This window comes from Mixophyes fleayi, chromosome 5, assembly GCF_038048845.1.
Source record: "Mixophyes fleayi isolate aMixFle1 chromosome 5, aMixFle1.hap1, whole genome shotgun sequence".
NCBI lineage: Eukaryota > Metazoa > Chordata > Amphibia > Anura > Limnodynastidae > Mixophyes > Mixophyes fleayi.
Genome location: NC_134406.1, coordinates 249311969 through 249327963, shown reverse-complemented (window position 1 = coordinate 249327963; position 15995 = coordinate 249311969). Strand labels below are relative to the sequence as shown.

Below are 15995 nucleotides of genomic sequence, written 5' to 3'. Positions count from 1 at the left end.
TAATAAAATAGTAAAGTCGCTACAATTTTTCAGGGAGACATTATTATTATTATCTGAGTATCATTATTTTAGTAATATTATATTAATATTTATTAGTGTGAATGATTGTATAGTAAAGTCATACTTTAATATATATTATATTTATAATATTTAAGTAGACAATAATGAAATTATTTATAGTTTATTTTCGCTATATATTTATGCTATATATTTATAATATTAATATCTATTTCTAATTATTTAGGAGGTTGTATAAGTATATATATATATATATATATATATATATATATATATATATACACACAAACACAGATATACACACATTATATTGCTACTTATCTGTATTAATTGACTGTAGATCTGGTTTGTTAAGCTATTTGCATGTTTAATACTGGTGATTTAGCAATCACTAACTGCAGTTCCAATTAGTTTAATTATAATGGCAATCAGAAGTCTGGTTTGTACGTTTACATTAGTTGCTTAGCCAACAGGTTTATCGATTTCGATTTACAGACTTTACTAGGGTATGTTTAGCCTTCATGTTTATATGAGTTACCCAGACAACAGTTCTGCTAAACTTTTTCTGTAATTATTACAAACGAACAATGGATACCAATGTGTGATTGGTTGATTGTATCACGTGACTGGCAAAGATGCCGAATGGAGATTGATCAGAGATTGGCTGCTTAATATTACGTGGTTGCCTGTCTGCTGTATAAACAGTGCCTGGAACTTATACCAGGTTCACATTGCCCTAATAACCCAGGATATTGCCGGAGCGGGGGTGTGATTGAAGTATAAGTGGGATTTTTTGTGCCTCTGAAGAAACTGGCAGTTATTCAACAATCTGCTATTGGAGTTGTTTGTGTCAGCTAAACTCATGGTCTATTGTGATTCTTATGAATTATGATCAATCAACTAATGAGGCTACTAACTCCATAACAGATCAGTGTAGTATGTTTATTGATTGTAAATTATTATTTAAATAAATACATTTAAATAAATTTATATTTAATTGTTTCTAAACAGCGATCTGCTTTTTTCTTCTGGAGATTGGGAACCTGGAGAATGTGAACCGAGAGAATGTGAACCCGGAGAAAGTGAACCCGGAGAATGTGAACCCGGAGAAAGTGAACCTGGAGAAAGTGAACCCGGAGAAAGTGAACCCGGAGAATGTGAACCCGGAGAAAGTGAACCCGGAGAATGTGAACCCAGAGAATGTGAACCCGGAGAATGTGAACCCGGAAAATGTGAACCCGGAGAATGTGAACCTGGAGAAAGTGAACCCAGAGAATGTGAACCCGGAGAATGTGAACCCGGAGAAAGTGAACCTGGAGAATGTGAACCTGGAGAATGTGAACCCGGAGAATGTGAACCCGGAGAATGTGAACCCGGAGAATGTGAACCCGGAGAATGTGAACCCGGAGAATGTGAACCTGGAGAATGTGAAACCGGAGAAAGTGAAGCCGGTCAATGAGAATCCTGAGAAAATTAACTTAGAGATCCTGCGAATGAAAATCCAGAGCATAAGAACCAGACTCTAGAACATCTGGCAGTTTCACATCAAAATGAAGCAACCAGGGATTTGCTAACCGGATCACGTACTACGACATGTGGAACTAGCATTAGAGAAGTACTGTGTACACATGAATGCCTAGGTAATAAGTATGTATGTGTCAGGCAAATCGACGAGTGCAGGGGGGCTATAGACTGTGGCTGGGGAAACCCACTCTATGAAAAGATCTCAGATACAGTGGATATAGAATATATATATAGATATACAATTATATCATACCGGCCAAGCCATTCAAATTTATATGGTCAATGCTAAACAAAGCTAACCCCCTGTCATCCTCCAAAAAGAGGAAGATACACTGCGTGAAAAAGAGCTCTACCCGGCATCATTACAAAGCGATACATACAAATAAGAGCTGCTGATCGCTACCATCAAATATGTAGTAAATAGTGAATCCGATATCGAACTAAGGGCTGGAAAGAAACATCCTAATGTCATACTGGTGTCTCTGACTGCTTGCACATTGGCCCTTGTGCTCCTACTCATCATTGTATTATCCATCAGCCACTTGAAAGTCATGAGTTCTGCACATGAGAATACTGTAGGAAGCGACTGCCCAAGAGTTATCCCTGATGCTATTCCACATCCCTGATGTGATGAAATGAGACACCAGCAAGAAGGTCATATACTGCAAAAACAAAAACACAGCTGGAAAAAACCATAACCCTAGACCATTAGGCCACGCCCCTATATCAATATGACACTAACCATTTTTTCAGGGTTAAGATTGAACTTTTGTAGGGATTGCAACTTATCAAAATGCAACTGAATTAAATGTGTCTTTATACTTATATTTATAAGCCAAGCTCATAAAACCGATAAAACAATCTATTTAAGATACTCCTTATATCCATAATCACTATGTTCTATGATATTAATATTAATCAATATTAAAATACTAATGTTATGCAAGTGACCAAGTAAGTTCACTCATACGGAAGGGTTTACGACCATAAGGATTATTACAATCATAAGACACCCGTGAACGAACTCTGAATTTGAATATCCTGACCATCACAACAAATTATCACAATGGTTTTTTTTATATTAAAAAGAGTTATTCATTTGCAATAAAATATCACACTATGATAATTTTCTTTCCTTTAAAGGTGATTGGTTCTCGTTATTGAGAACTCTTGAAGAACAATGTCACACACCGTTTTGAAATGAAGTATAATTTATATTATCTATTACATTGTTTTGTGGGAGATAAACAGCGCTTGAATATCTCTTTCACTTTATATTATATTTTGTCACTTTTATCAATATGTGTGCAGTTGTATGAAGTTATATTTTTGCTGTAATTGATAGTGGAGCTCTCCGACCTATTCATTTTTTATGTTCTATGATTACCAAAAGCCCATTGCCTACCATGTAACTTTCTCACATTTTACAATATTTTTTTTTTTAATGAAGTGTGTAGAGCAGGGATCACTGAGAGATTGGATTTATTATTACACTTTCTGTTTTGCTGACATTTGGAGTTTTGTTTGGGTTTATTAGGATTTATTAGGGTTTGATATGGGGCTGGATTACCCTGTCCCTAACCGCAAGAGAATCCCGGGCATTCAGTTGTACAGTGCAAAAACCAGGTGATGTGGCGTACATCAAGTGCACTTCCTAAATTACTAAACTGAAAGGAAAGGGGCCAATGCTGAGCATGGTGCTGCTAGCGCTATTGCTAATAGCGGTGGGAGCCTCATTATTTGGTCACACCTATAACGAGGATACTGAGAAAGAGACTACTGGCATTGAGCATACTGGGAATCAGCATAATGGCATTGAGCACACTTGCATTGAACATACTGGAAATGACAATACTGGCATTGAGCATACTGGCACTGAGCATATTGAAGTTGAACATACTGGAAATGAGCATAATGGCACTGATTATACTGGTACTGAGCATACTGGCATTTAAAATACTGGAAACGACCCTGCTGACATTGAACATACTGGAATTGAGACAACCGAGATTGTGAATACAGAGAATTTGAATCTTGAGAATGTGAATCCTGAGAATGCGAGTGACGCAAATATTAGCCCCGTTCCCTGCTGTAATTGGCCAAAATTGTGACAATTGTTTAGGGGGTGGGACCAAAATGATACGATTTGACAAGCCCCGCCCCCGCACGCCCACCTCCCCCGGGATCTCCCGGAGGCCAACGAGGAAAAGTTGCAAGTAAGGCCATGAGATCTGCGTTTGAGAACACTATGAGAGAAATTGGCGGCGCTACAGGTGTCCCTGTAACTTTCCACATCCCTAATGTGAAGAAATGAGACAAGCAGCAAGAAGATCAAATAAAGCAAAAGTAAAAAAACAGCTGGAAATAAAAACAAAACAATAAAATATAATATGTAATCTATTAAATTACAATAGAAAAACAGTACGCATTTGTTGTGCAATGTGTCATACTACAAATACCAATAAGAACAATGCTATCCATAAAGTGTTTAAATATAAATTGAAATTATAACAACTAGCTGAAGTACCCAACATTGCCCAGGTTTAAATCTTCAAGTAATTAAGTTATCAATGAGTCGGCTGTAACTGACAACATTTTAAAAATAATTAGCAGCTTAGCAGTTCTTCTAACACACTCGTTAGGTGGCTGTACAGTGTTGTTTTTTGTTTTTATATTAAATGTCATCCAAATCCATCCAGTGGAAGGTGCAGAACAGGCTCCCCGGGTCAAACTACTGCCCAGCGTACATCAATGGGAGATCCGACCAGGACCCTAACCTCCCTAAAATCTGGCCAGGATCCAACTGGACCACCTTGCGTTGGTTTTATCCCAATCGGTGCAGGGGTGTCCAAATGCATGCTCAGGACAGGCTCCCTGGGTCAAACTTCTGCCCAGTGTACACCAACGTGAGGTCCGACCGGGATACTAACCCCCATAAAACCTGGCCAGGATCCAACTGGACCACCTTGCATTGGTTTCATCCCAATCAGTGCAGGAGTGTCTGAAAACATAACCAGACAGACAAACAGAGCAATAATTTTTTTTATATAAGATACCAGGACACTTAAGGCCATAGCTCAAGTTACCAGGTCATATCCTATATCCCTCCAGACCATGCCCCTAGATCATTAGGCCTCACCCCTAAGTCATTATGCCACTAATTGTTTTTGCAGGGTTAAGATGGTACTTTTGTAAGGATTACAACTACTCAAAATGCAACTGAATGGGCTTTTTTATACTTCTTTTTATAAGCCAAGCTCATAAAACTGATAAACTATAACTATATTCTACGATCACCCAAAGCATATTCCCTACCACGTAGCCGCCTGACATGTTATAATTGAAGAGTAGGACAAAAACAGACAATGAGAACATCAGCTTACCACAAGGTACACAAGTGGTGTGTACTAAATGGAAGAAGAAGCTCAGTGGTTTATTGGTGGTAAATATACAACAAAGTTAGACTGGGTACACACTACAGGGTTTTCAGCCGATTATCGTGCCAATCACACGAGAAATGACCGTTCGGCCCAATATCGCATTAGTGTGTACACTCCAACGATGAACAATTATCTTTCCAAAGCCCATCGTATTGTTTCATTTGATATTTAAACTGGACTAAAAATTTCGTTCAACGATGGAACGATGTCGATACAATTCTGCAGTGTGTGTGCACTCACCACAGGCAGGCTCCATAGATCTCTATGGAGTGTGCAGAGTCACCATCTATTCAGCAGATGGTTATGACAGATGAAGAGTACAGACCTGAAGGTAAATCTTATAAAACATGTTTAGTGTGTACACATGAATAGGCACGGTGATCGGGACTTTATTTTTCTTCTGTTGTTGGTAAAATCTTTAAAGATGTCGCATCGGGAGAAATTTTCTGTACTGTGTACCCAGCCATACTGAAATAATTTCTGGAGACATTGGTTCAATTTTCGGTGGACAAGTCACTCTTTGTCACAGGCACCAAAAACTAAATTGTCCCCTTAACTGTGCAGAGAAACTGTGAAACATAATATTGTAAATACTTGTAGGCTTTATGTAACCCTCTCAGTGCAGCTCCTTATCTAGCCCTGTCTAGCTGATGGACATGGGTGTAGATTACCAGGGGGTCCCTGCACATGCAGGTATTTTATTACAAAGTCTCTCTGTAGTTGATGGGACCCCGGTGATGTAATTTGGTGGGGCAGTGCAATTAGATGTTTCAATAAATTGGGCGCCAGACCATCTCTATATGGCCTTCTTCACTCCAGCACATTCTTAAACTCTTGCTATGATTCATTAAATATATACAGCTCCCTTTCTCCTCCTATAATACATTAAATATATATACAGCTTTTATAGGGATTGTAACTCATCAAAATGCAACTGACTGAGCAGCTTCTTTATATTTATAAGCCAAGCTAATAAAATCGATAAATCAATCTATTAAATTGATCTAATACTGTCATATTCAGTGCATACTGTACCAGTTTAGCTGTAATCTCTGTGCTCTCTGCTTTAATAATCTCTTTCACATGCTTGCGCTAACTGCAGCAGCATTATCGGCACCGTCTTAGAAGAGTTTGGGGCATATTTAACAAATAGTGATGGTGCATTATCGTGCACTTACCGTAAAATACATGTCCCTCTTTGTGTCCCGCATATTTAAGAAGGGTGCATCGCAGCAGATATCGTGGATATCTGCTGCTTTGCATTCCTTTTCGTTTTTGGGAGAAGTCACCATTCTACAGTATGGTGACTGCTCCCAACCGCAATCTAACAAGTTCCGAAAAAAAGCTGGCGTACATTATCATAATTGAAGGATTTCAGTGCTGTCAGCTCTGCTCCGAAGAGCAGAGCTGAACAGCGCATGTGTGGAGGGATCACATGATCCCTCCCTGTCACTCACCGCTCTGTCTCTGCTACTATAGTTGCAGAGACAGCGGAGCGGTGAGTTATACTGGAATCTTCGAACTGCACATGCGCAATTCCAGTGTAAAGAAAAATGAAGATGACTAGGAGGAGATCCGTGGACATCGCGTTCTGAAGAGGCGGGGTAAGTGTGATTTTTTTTATCAAAGAAACAGCAGTTTATTGGAACTGCTGTTTCTGTGCTGGGTTGTACATAAATTTGAGAAATAGTTCAATCCTTATCAATGCGATAAGGATTGAAAACTATTTTTCACTTTATGTGAATATTGATAAATGTGCCCCTTTGTGAGACTCCTGATTAGACTGAGCGAAGAAGTGGCCCAGATCCAAGGTAGACAGCAGTTTCTTACCTTTTCCATTGTCAGTAAGGGATCCCCTCTTGCCCATTTCAAGGGCTTCTGTGCAAGTAGTGGTGACTGACGAACAGCTGGGAGCAAAGAGCTCCTGAACTTAGGGGCCACAAGTCCCCGCAGCTCACACCTGTAAACATTCTTCTCAATACAAGAAACTTCACTGCTCATAAGAAGTGTCTCTTTAACTGATAGCGCCTTGGTATTTCTGTTTATATTGAAAACGATGGTTATAACCTATTAAGAACTGTCTGCACTGCGGATCCTTGCCACATGTTTATGGTAATTGCATCTTCCCTAAATTCTGTAGAATGAAGTGGATTTGTATTCTAAGACAGTGAGTGTTACTGCTGCTTTCTTAATCATATTAAATCACATAATAAATGGATCATATAAATGTGTACTAGGAGATAAAGGATCACCTACAGGAGCACTTGGTAGTGACATGTGGCTATGAAACAACTTATAGATGGTCATTGCTACAAGCTATTGACTTGTTGATCCTCCCTAGTCCGCATTGTGAAAAAATATAATGTTAAAGATAAGTAGGAACATGGATAATTTATGTGATACGAGTCATTTAGGTTACAACATACACGCTACATGTCCTCATTACTTACATGATGTATGATCCCCTTATGTACACATCTGAGAACTGCCTCTATTTGTAGAACAGAACAGAATGTGTAAACTCAACTCTTGTCCGACATACCTTGTTCCCTGACTGCTCACAGAACGTGGCAAAGAAATAACCGGCGCGGCAGTCCAGGTGTAGCGCTTGCAGCATTTCCTCCATCTCTGAGTTCCACAGAGCACCGCTGCTTGTGTCTGCACTCTGAGAACAAACAGCACAAGTATTTGTGTCATTGTCTTTATACGAGAGACGATGAAGAAACAGAAAAAAATTAAAGATTGGTTTGTACTGAAGCATTAATTATTCACTTCCAAGGGTCGTGGTCTCCTATGGTCAAGTGTAGATACACAAAAATGCTCTTTCGGTGGTATTTATATACACAGTGCTAATTGTTAAATAGAAAACGCAATTCATCACAAAAGGAAAAAGAAGAAGTGACACTCGTTCATAAATAATGCTAAGAGTTTAGTTGTAGACCCAGCCGGGCATACTATATACATATAAAATAAGGCTTACAGTGTTTTTGACAATGTAATCTCTCAAGAAAGAGGGACACAGGCTTTCCTATACACTTTAATGCTAGACAGAGTGAGTGAACGCTTCAGTTTCCTAGTAGGAAAAACACACCGTTTCACGTGAGCTTGGGCTTAAGCGATCTGTTATAAACACCTCCTACACGTAATAGGAATAGAGAACTACAGTATATTAGATAGTAACAAGCAACATGTGATTTGAAATGGGCTTGCAGCACAAATGATGTTTTGCGACACTGTGCATCTATCTTGTGCACATGTGCCCATTTATAAGACAAGTGTATGAATAAGCATACCTCTCCCGGGAGTCCATGAGACCAACCCGAATTTCGGGAGTCTCCCGGACATTCCGGGAGAGTTGGCAAGTATGCATTACATATTATACATCCTGCTATTCGAATGTCCACATAAATTCATTTATCAAACATTTACAGAAAGGTCATAAATTCTGCTGAAGTGCATACCGTTATAAACCAATCCCAGACTATTTTAAATAACAAAGCAACTAGTGATCCGATTCCCCCCCTGCTAAAAATGCTTATTTTCTACAGGGTGTACCTTAATTTTCAACAAAGTGACGTCATTCACAAGATATTAACAATAAAGGCGAACCTGCAAACAATCCTAACCCCCCTGACGTACATGCCCTTATAATAATTTCAAAACATTTGCAATGTAAATGATTGTTATCTTCAAGGAGGACCTGAATCCAGTTTCAGGGATTGATGAAATCAGATTATACTGGGGGATGAATTATTTATACTGGCAACGAGTTTATTTGTAGTACATTCAAGTAATCCTATGAGGTCATGAGTTTAACACTGATGTTTGTACAGAAAAGCGTTGTCAGGGGGACCTGGCTGTGGCACGAGACCAGAATAGCAGCATATGCTACTAAGCTAAGGAATCACACCAAGGATCAGTGAGTGGCTATTTGACCTGGGCTAGAACTCCCACCTTGGCAGTGTTTCACAATCTCTATAAGACGGTCATCACTTCCCCGCATCCACATAATCCATCTTTAAGCAGTCAGGATTTATAGCAAGCTGTTTAAGCCTCAAACTATTTACACACAATCCCCTTACAATTACTAATTAGTAATGGAACCATGGTCTCATATTCCAGGAATCTCTCAATCAATACCAGCAGTCTTGAAGCAGGTATTTAATACTGACAATTTGCCAGATATCCCACTTTTACATTGTAAGGGAGTTATTTTTGCATAACATGTTTTATTTCCACACTGTTTTAAGGGTAAGGGTTAGATTTATCAAACCTTTTAAAAAAGAAAAGTGGAGGTGTGGCGTATAGCAACCAATCAGATTGTAGCTATCACTGTTCCAGCACATACTAGATAAATGATGGCTGGAATCTAGAATCTAATTGGTTGCTATGGGCAACACCTCTTCTTTTCCTGATGGAAGTTTTGATGAATCTACCCCCTTAATGTTATAAATGGCCTTGGGGCAGCTTGTGAAGTAAAATCTAGATAGTAAGGATTTATTCCTGCAAATGCATAAAATAAAATCCTTGATTTTCTGATGTTGTTTTTGGCAAGTCATTTCATAGCATGGTGGTAAGATCTTCACCATAAAGGGTAAAAGATGTGCTCTTTAAGAATATTCTAAATCATCATCGTCATCACCATTTATTTATATAGCGCCACTGATTCCGCAGCGCTGTACTCATTCATATCAGTCCCTGCCCCATTGCAGCTTACAGTCTAAATTCCCTAATATACACAAAGACACAGACAGAGAGAGGGAGAGAGAGACTAGGGTAAATTTTGATAACAGCCAATTAACCTACTAGTATGTTTTTGGAGTGTGGGAGGAAACCGGAGCACCCGGAGGAAACCCACACAAACACGGGGAGAACATACAAACTCCACACAGATAAGGCCATGGTCGGGGATTGAACTCACGACCCCAGCGCTGTGAGACAGAAGTGCTAATCACTGAGCCACTGTGCTGCCCCAAATATATGGAATATTGACGTATTTGTGCATGAAATTTAATATGACTAGAACACAATAATCTGGTTCTAAAAATGTGTATCCCCATTTCAAATGAATGTTAAACAAGTATAAGTATATGATCTTTTATCTGGAAACTCCTTATCCAGAAATTTCAAACTCAAAAGATAAACACATAAATAATTGCTGCTGCTCAGTGATATTGTCATACACAGGGATATCACCACTAAACAGTAAGCACCTCCCCCTCACAATCACTGTGAGGAGCACTGCTGCACAAAGTTAAGATGTGAGGTGAATGTCAGGAGTGTAGTGGGGCAACATAGGAGTAATTTTTAAATGTAAATTAGAATATTTTGGGCATGGTGCTCTGAATAACAGTGAAAGCCTAGTAGTTCCCAATGTATACATGCACTAATTGGTAAGCAAAATATAATAGCACAGCAAAACATAAAGGTTCTCAATCAGCTGTTTTTGATAGCTTCATGAAACCAGAAAAATTTACTGTTGGTCAACTTTTTTAAGTACTATTGGCCTGGTGCAAAACTACACTAGACACTGTGGGCCTGAGTCATTAAGCAGAGCAAAGTATAAAAAAAAGGAGAAACTTTGCACCTGGGCAAAACCAAATGTTGCATTGGAGGGGGAGGTAAATTTAAAATGTGGGGACAGATTTATAGTTGGGCATGTCCTAGATCAACTTTAAATTTCAGTGTAAAAATAAAGATATCAAGTATTTGTGTGGTAGATGAAAAAACAGCCAGTATTAAACTTATGTGCAAAATAATACAGTAATTTGCACCCCTTGCATTGCAACATGGTTTGTCCCGGGGAACATTTACTCCTTTTTTTTCTTAGTTATTATTAAACAAACCCATTTATACATAAGTGGACAGTACTACCTACTTCTTATTTTGATATTTAAAATGAGCACTTTGCAATCTGTCATTCATTGGATATTGTAATAAATAAGTATGCAACGTTACTGGGTCCCTTCTGATGTAAAATCCTGATTCCGTTCTAATAAAAATGTACTTACTGAAATAATATCTTCTTCCGGAGCAGTGTAATGACACCGTGGTCCAATGCTCTCCTTGCCCCAGCCTGAACGTACAGTAGATACATAGCTGCTTGTGGGTCTAAATCTTGTCCTACGGTTTAGAATGTACAAGAACATGGGTTTGTTATAAGGATTTGTACAAAGAGTTGTCATCTCAGCTGCCTCACACCTTGGTAAATACAGTTTAAGTGGCTCTTGAAATAGGGTTCAATATGCTGCCAGTGCGCATGAGCGTTCAAAGTGATCAGTTAATGGATCATGTATGAATCATAGTCTACTGTCTTGCTCCATGATCTGTCCAGCATGCACTCTGAATTCTTGTGCGTATTGTCACTGCATTCTTCATAGGGATCAATGTACTCTACATATCCTATGTCTTAACATTGGGCCTCTCATGAGCATTACCAGGGGAAAGTTTACTAGGAGCAAACAGACTGATCAACACGTGTCTTATACAAATCACACTTTTTTCATATTGTATGTCAAGTCATGGCAATCTATCATCTGAAGTACCGCAGAATTTGGTCTTGGCCATCTCACATAGGAAGCTTTCTATGTCTGTGTAGACCTATAAAACAGCTGGAAAAGTAGCCTGCATGTGTTGTATGTATTATCAGGGAATTTCAAACAAGTATGTGTTCTGTTCCGTGGAAAAGGGAAGTGATACTGGTAACTGCACCTACAGCAGTTCAATTGGCTGAAGCTCAATCTAGCAATCGCCAAGAGTCGCATCCCTTCTCTGTACAGCGCTGCGGAATTAGTGGCGCTATATAAATAACTGATGATGATGATGATGATGATGATTATATATATATATATACACATATATATATATATATATATATATATATATATATATATATAGTTCTATTTGCGCTATATCTCTTAATTACCGGTGTTGGTGTGACTGGACTGCGCTGCCAGGTAAGCTCCTTGTCTGTCTTTTTTGCATTGATAATTTTGCAGATATCAGGCTGTCAGATCGTCTCATGAAAGAGGCACTCTTGATCTTTTTGGGAGTTGGATGGCTCCTTTCAATTACCTACAGAAATAAATAGAAATTGACCTTGTAAAAGTCTATTACAATGCTCTGTAACATATAATAGCATTTTCTTTGAATATTTTTTTGAATAAAGTAGAAAAGTTAAATTATTAATAAGAAGATAGATATTAGAGAAATGAATATGGTTGAGAAGACCAGGGACAAGTAGTTTAGATAAGAATAAAGACAAGAGTCAAGACAAGGAGATCCTTCATGTTGGTATGCTCTTTAATAACACATATAGTATCTAGACTGTTATCCAATCTTAATTTAAGTACCAGGAACTCAATTTCTTTTTTCCTTTGGGTTAAGTTGTGCAATTTATGGGCATATGTTATTTTATTCAGCAGAGTCTCCTAAAGGTCCTTTAATATATTATATTATTTATGTCATTTTATATGCTGTCTGAGTGCACCCATATCTTCTCAATACCTAAAATTGTGCTCACATGCGAAGGGGAGATGTATTATGGGATTAGATGGGACTAGATATATAACGGAGATTGAAGGGGTGGAGAGTCTGCGTTTCCAGGAATGTTCCATTGTTAGCAGGTGGCCGCAAAGTCTTTCTACCTACAGAAGAATGTGGTAATTTACTGTTGCTCAGGAAGTGCTGAAACGCGAGAATAGGACGACTTCTGTAGCATCCAGGCACAGGTAGATAAATAGGTGTATTAGTGCATAAAGAATGCATGGCATGCTCACATTCACATTTCACTTTCTGAAACAAACATAGTTTTCATAATAGGAGATAAAAGACTTGGGATGTGTTATGTGCAAGCAAATAATATCTAATCAATATCTAAGCAATCTTTATTGCCACAGTAGTTTTTTTCTTTTGCCTTTTTTCTTTTGTTTTGTGATTTTGATGGCATTTAGTGTGTGCAGGTGTATGTAGATCACACATATATTTGCGTTGCTGTCAGACATTACTAATACAAAAATCAGAATATAAATTCCCACTCCACCATTTAGAACAGCCATGCAATTTGCATTGGCCAATGTAAAACCAGAGTCTGGGCCCACTGTCACCTTTTGAAGGAGCCCCAACCTGGTGGTAGATTTGATATACCTTGGGCACCCACTCCGCACAGCTGCTGGACCTCAATACAATACTCAGCATGGTAATAATCTGGTTACTTTTTTTTTACTAGTCAGATGCAAATGGTCCCTGAGAAGCACATTTCCCCCTTTGTCATTGCTTCAAGGTCCCATCACTACTATATATAACTGCTTTCATTATAGTTACAGCAGTTATGGATAACTCTACAGAGATTGAACACATAGCCAACAAACCACATGACACTGATGCAGGTTTACTCCACTGTAGAACATATTGTCCAGTTCCCACTGGTTTCCTTAACAATTTTCAAACCTGTAGAAATACTAATCAGCTTGAAGTAAGCAGAACCTGCTGTGCGCGGAACTGCAGAAGCCGCTGGCTGTTACGGAACAATGATTTGGTCACCATGGACAGAGCATATGTACGTCAGGGGAACTTACAGCAGAACTTGAGGTGGAGATTCTTGGCACACAAGACTTGGGTCTGTGAGGTAGCAGTGTTACCGTCTGTGCAAAAGGATCCACATCCCTTTTGGGTCTCAGCTGACGGTCGTACCAAATTCTAAGATCAGCACCAACATTACTAGCCAAGGCGGAATCCCCAGAGCAAAATCTAGGCCCCCTTTAAAAAATAAATAAAAATGCAGACATTTCATTAATGTAACCAACATTTTCCAGCCACTCACACTAATCACAGTAAACTATCCTCCACAGTTAGTTGTTAGTTGTAGATACAACCTGACAGTTGTATCAAAGTTTCATCATATCATCTAATTCCAAATTACACATACATGTGGAAAACAGAATTTTACACATATAATTAGAAACCGTCCTTATGCCCTCTTACCAGTACAGGAGCAATGGTTTAACGATTTCACCCTGGGCACTGTGTAGATGGTTTTCATTCCACTGGTTTGTATCCAGAAGGTCCAGTTTCATAAAGACTTCTGCCTGAAGATAATAGTTGCTAGTTGCCACCAGATACAGTTTTTTCATCTTGTTAATATGACTTGAGATACAAAAACAAAATTACATGCATCATTTTACACTGCATTATTATTGTACACAGGTAATACTTCAAACACATCATGTTAAATAAGCACTATGCATGGTTAATGTTAATGGGAAGATACACTGTGACAGAGCTGCAGGTATTAAGGAGGAGATAGATGACCTTCTGACAATAATGGACTTTTTTGCATTATTACATAAGAGGCAAGTGGGACACATGAGCGGTATTTCATATAAAGGTGCATTTAACACAACAAACCGGCTGCATCAGTGTAACTGGAGCCTCACATCACTACTCTGTGCTGTTGGGGGACCCTGTTCCTTCTACAATCTAAATCTCAGTCTGTAGTTCTCCATCTGCCATAGCCCCCCCCCCTTTCCCCGACACATCATGACATCACTGAAATACCTTGAGCTGCCGTACAAATTGAGAAGATTTTATTTGTTATGCAGTGAACATTCATATGATCTAATTGGCTAATAAATTAGGCAAGTAACAGATGAGCAGGCTCTGATCCTAATCAATAAAAAATAAAGCAGAACCGAACTGCTCAATATTAGATATACGTTGCAAATCAGTTAAGGTTTGGCTAGCCCGTTTACTGAATAGACAGGCAGCCAATCAGGAGAGGTCTCTGATTCTAACTAATAATTGGATGTCGGTCTATACAGTAGGCGGGCTAACCAAAGTTTAACTCATAGGGATCTCAAATTGAGCAGACCAGTTTGTTCCGATCTGTTTTTTGTTTGCACTACAGAAAAAAATAAGGTTTTTTTGCCATTGAAAAGGCAACACTTAAGATTTTAATTCTATAGAGAGCACCAGAAAAGTAATAAATAATAAAGGGGGTACCAGATATAGATTAATGTAGGAGACAGGAGATTAATATAAGGGACATGCAATTATAATGGAAGAACTATTATATTTATTATACTTAGCATTGGGCAGGGCATCCATAGGTGCGGGAACCGTGCTTGATACATTTTGCGATTGATTTTTTTTTTTTTATAGAAACAAATCGGGAAGGCAATTTGTAGCATGGCAGTTTTGGAAACGGCGGGTATTCATGGGTTACAATCAAATCAGCCTCTCTCACACTTGCAGTTTGCAAATAAGCATAAAAAAAAAGATGAAAATCTGATACATTGCCCCTAGAACTGATATATATATATATATATATATATTAATTCCTTCTGTCTACATTCAAAACAAAGCTTAAATCATACCTTAAGAAGTGCTTGCTGTGTCTCAACAAACTGCTCACCTTTGGGCTTAGTTCGGAGTACACCCGTTTGTTTAGCATAAAATGCGCTTTTCCGTACAGCGCTGCACATAAATGAAGTCAATAGGTGCATATGTTGATTTGTTTGCATCCGACACTTGCGCCTCCTTATGACTGCAGAGGTGTACCGGGGGAGGGAAGTAGCGGTATAATGTAGACCAAGCACAATAAGAGTGTGTTTGCATAACTACAAGTAAGAGAGACCCGCACAGAGATGCAGATATGTCTGTCAGTAGCAGAATGACTTGCGGGTGTCTGAGAGCTGGTACAAATACACACTGATGATTAGGATAGATGCCAGCACTAGTTATCAGCTTCTGATGGGCTGACTGTGTATTCTCTGCATTTCTTCATTGGTTGTGCCTATAGTATATGATTTGTTTGGGTGTATTTTAGAACTAACCTTTTGCTACATTCATTTATACCTGAGGAGGAAGATTTTGTAGTCAAATCAAACCTAATAGCGAATGCATCTCAGGGGCAAACGCAGGATTTGTAGAGGGGGGTTTCCACAACATGCCACCAGTGGGCGTGGCCAGTATACATGGGGGTGTAGCTATAATTTTAGACAGCGCTTGGCTGCT

General features: G+C 38.8%; 1 protein-coding gene across 6 annotated transcripts in view; it reads right to left on the bottom strand.

Annotated features, from left to right (window-relative positions):
* RGS22 (regulator of G protein signaling 22) overlaps positions 1–15995 on the bottom strand; it is an 82791-nt gene that overhangs the window by 50201 nt on the left and 16595 nt on the right. For all 6 annotated transcript variants that reach the window (XM_075213859.1, XM_075213860.1, XM_075213856.1 and 3 more), the window contains exons 9-13: positions 13965–14126; positions 13559–13739; positions 11908–12056; positions 10994–11105; positions 7525–7647 (exon numbers count right to left, since the gene is read on the bottom strand). In XM_075213859.1, the coding sequence (XP_075069960.1) occupies positions 7525–7647; positions 10994–11105; positions 11908–12056; positions 13559–13739; positions 13965–14126 (727 nt within the window). The remainder of the gene's footprint in view (positions 1–7524; positions 7648–10993; positions 11106–11907; positions 12057–13558; positions 13740–13964; positions 14127–15995) is intronic.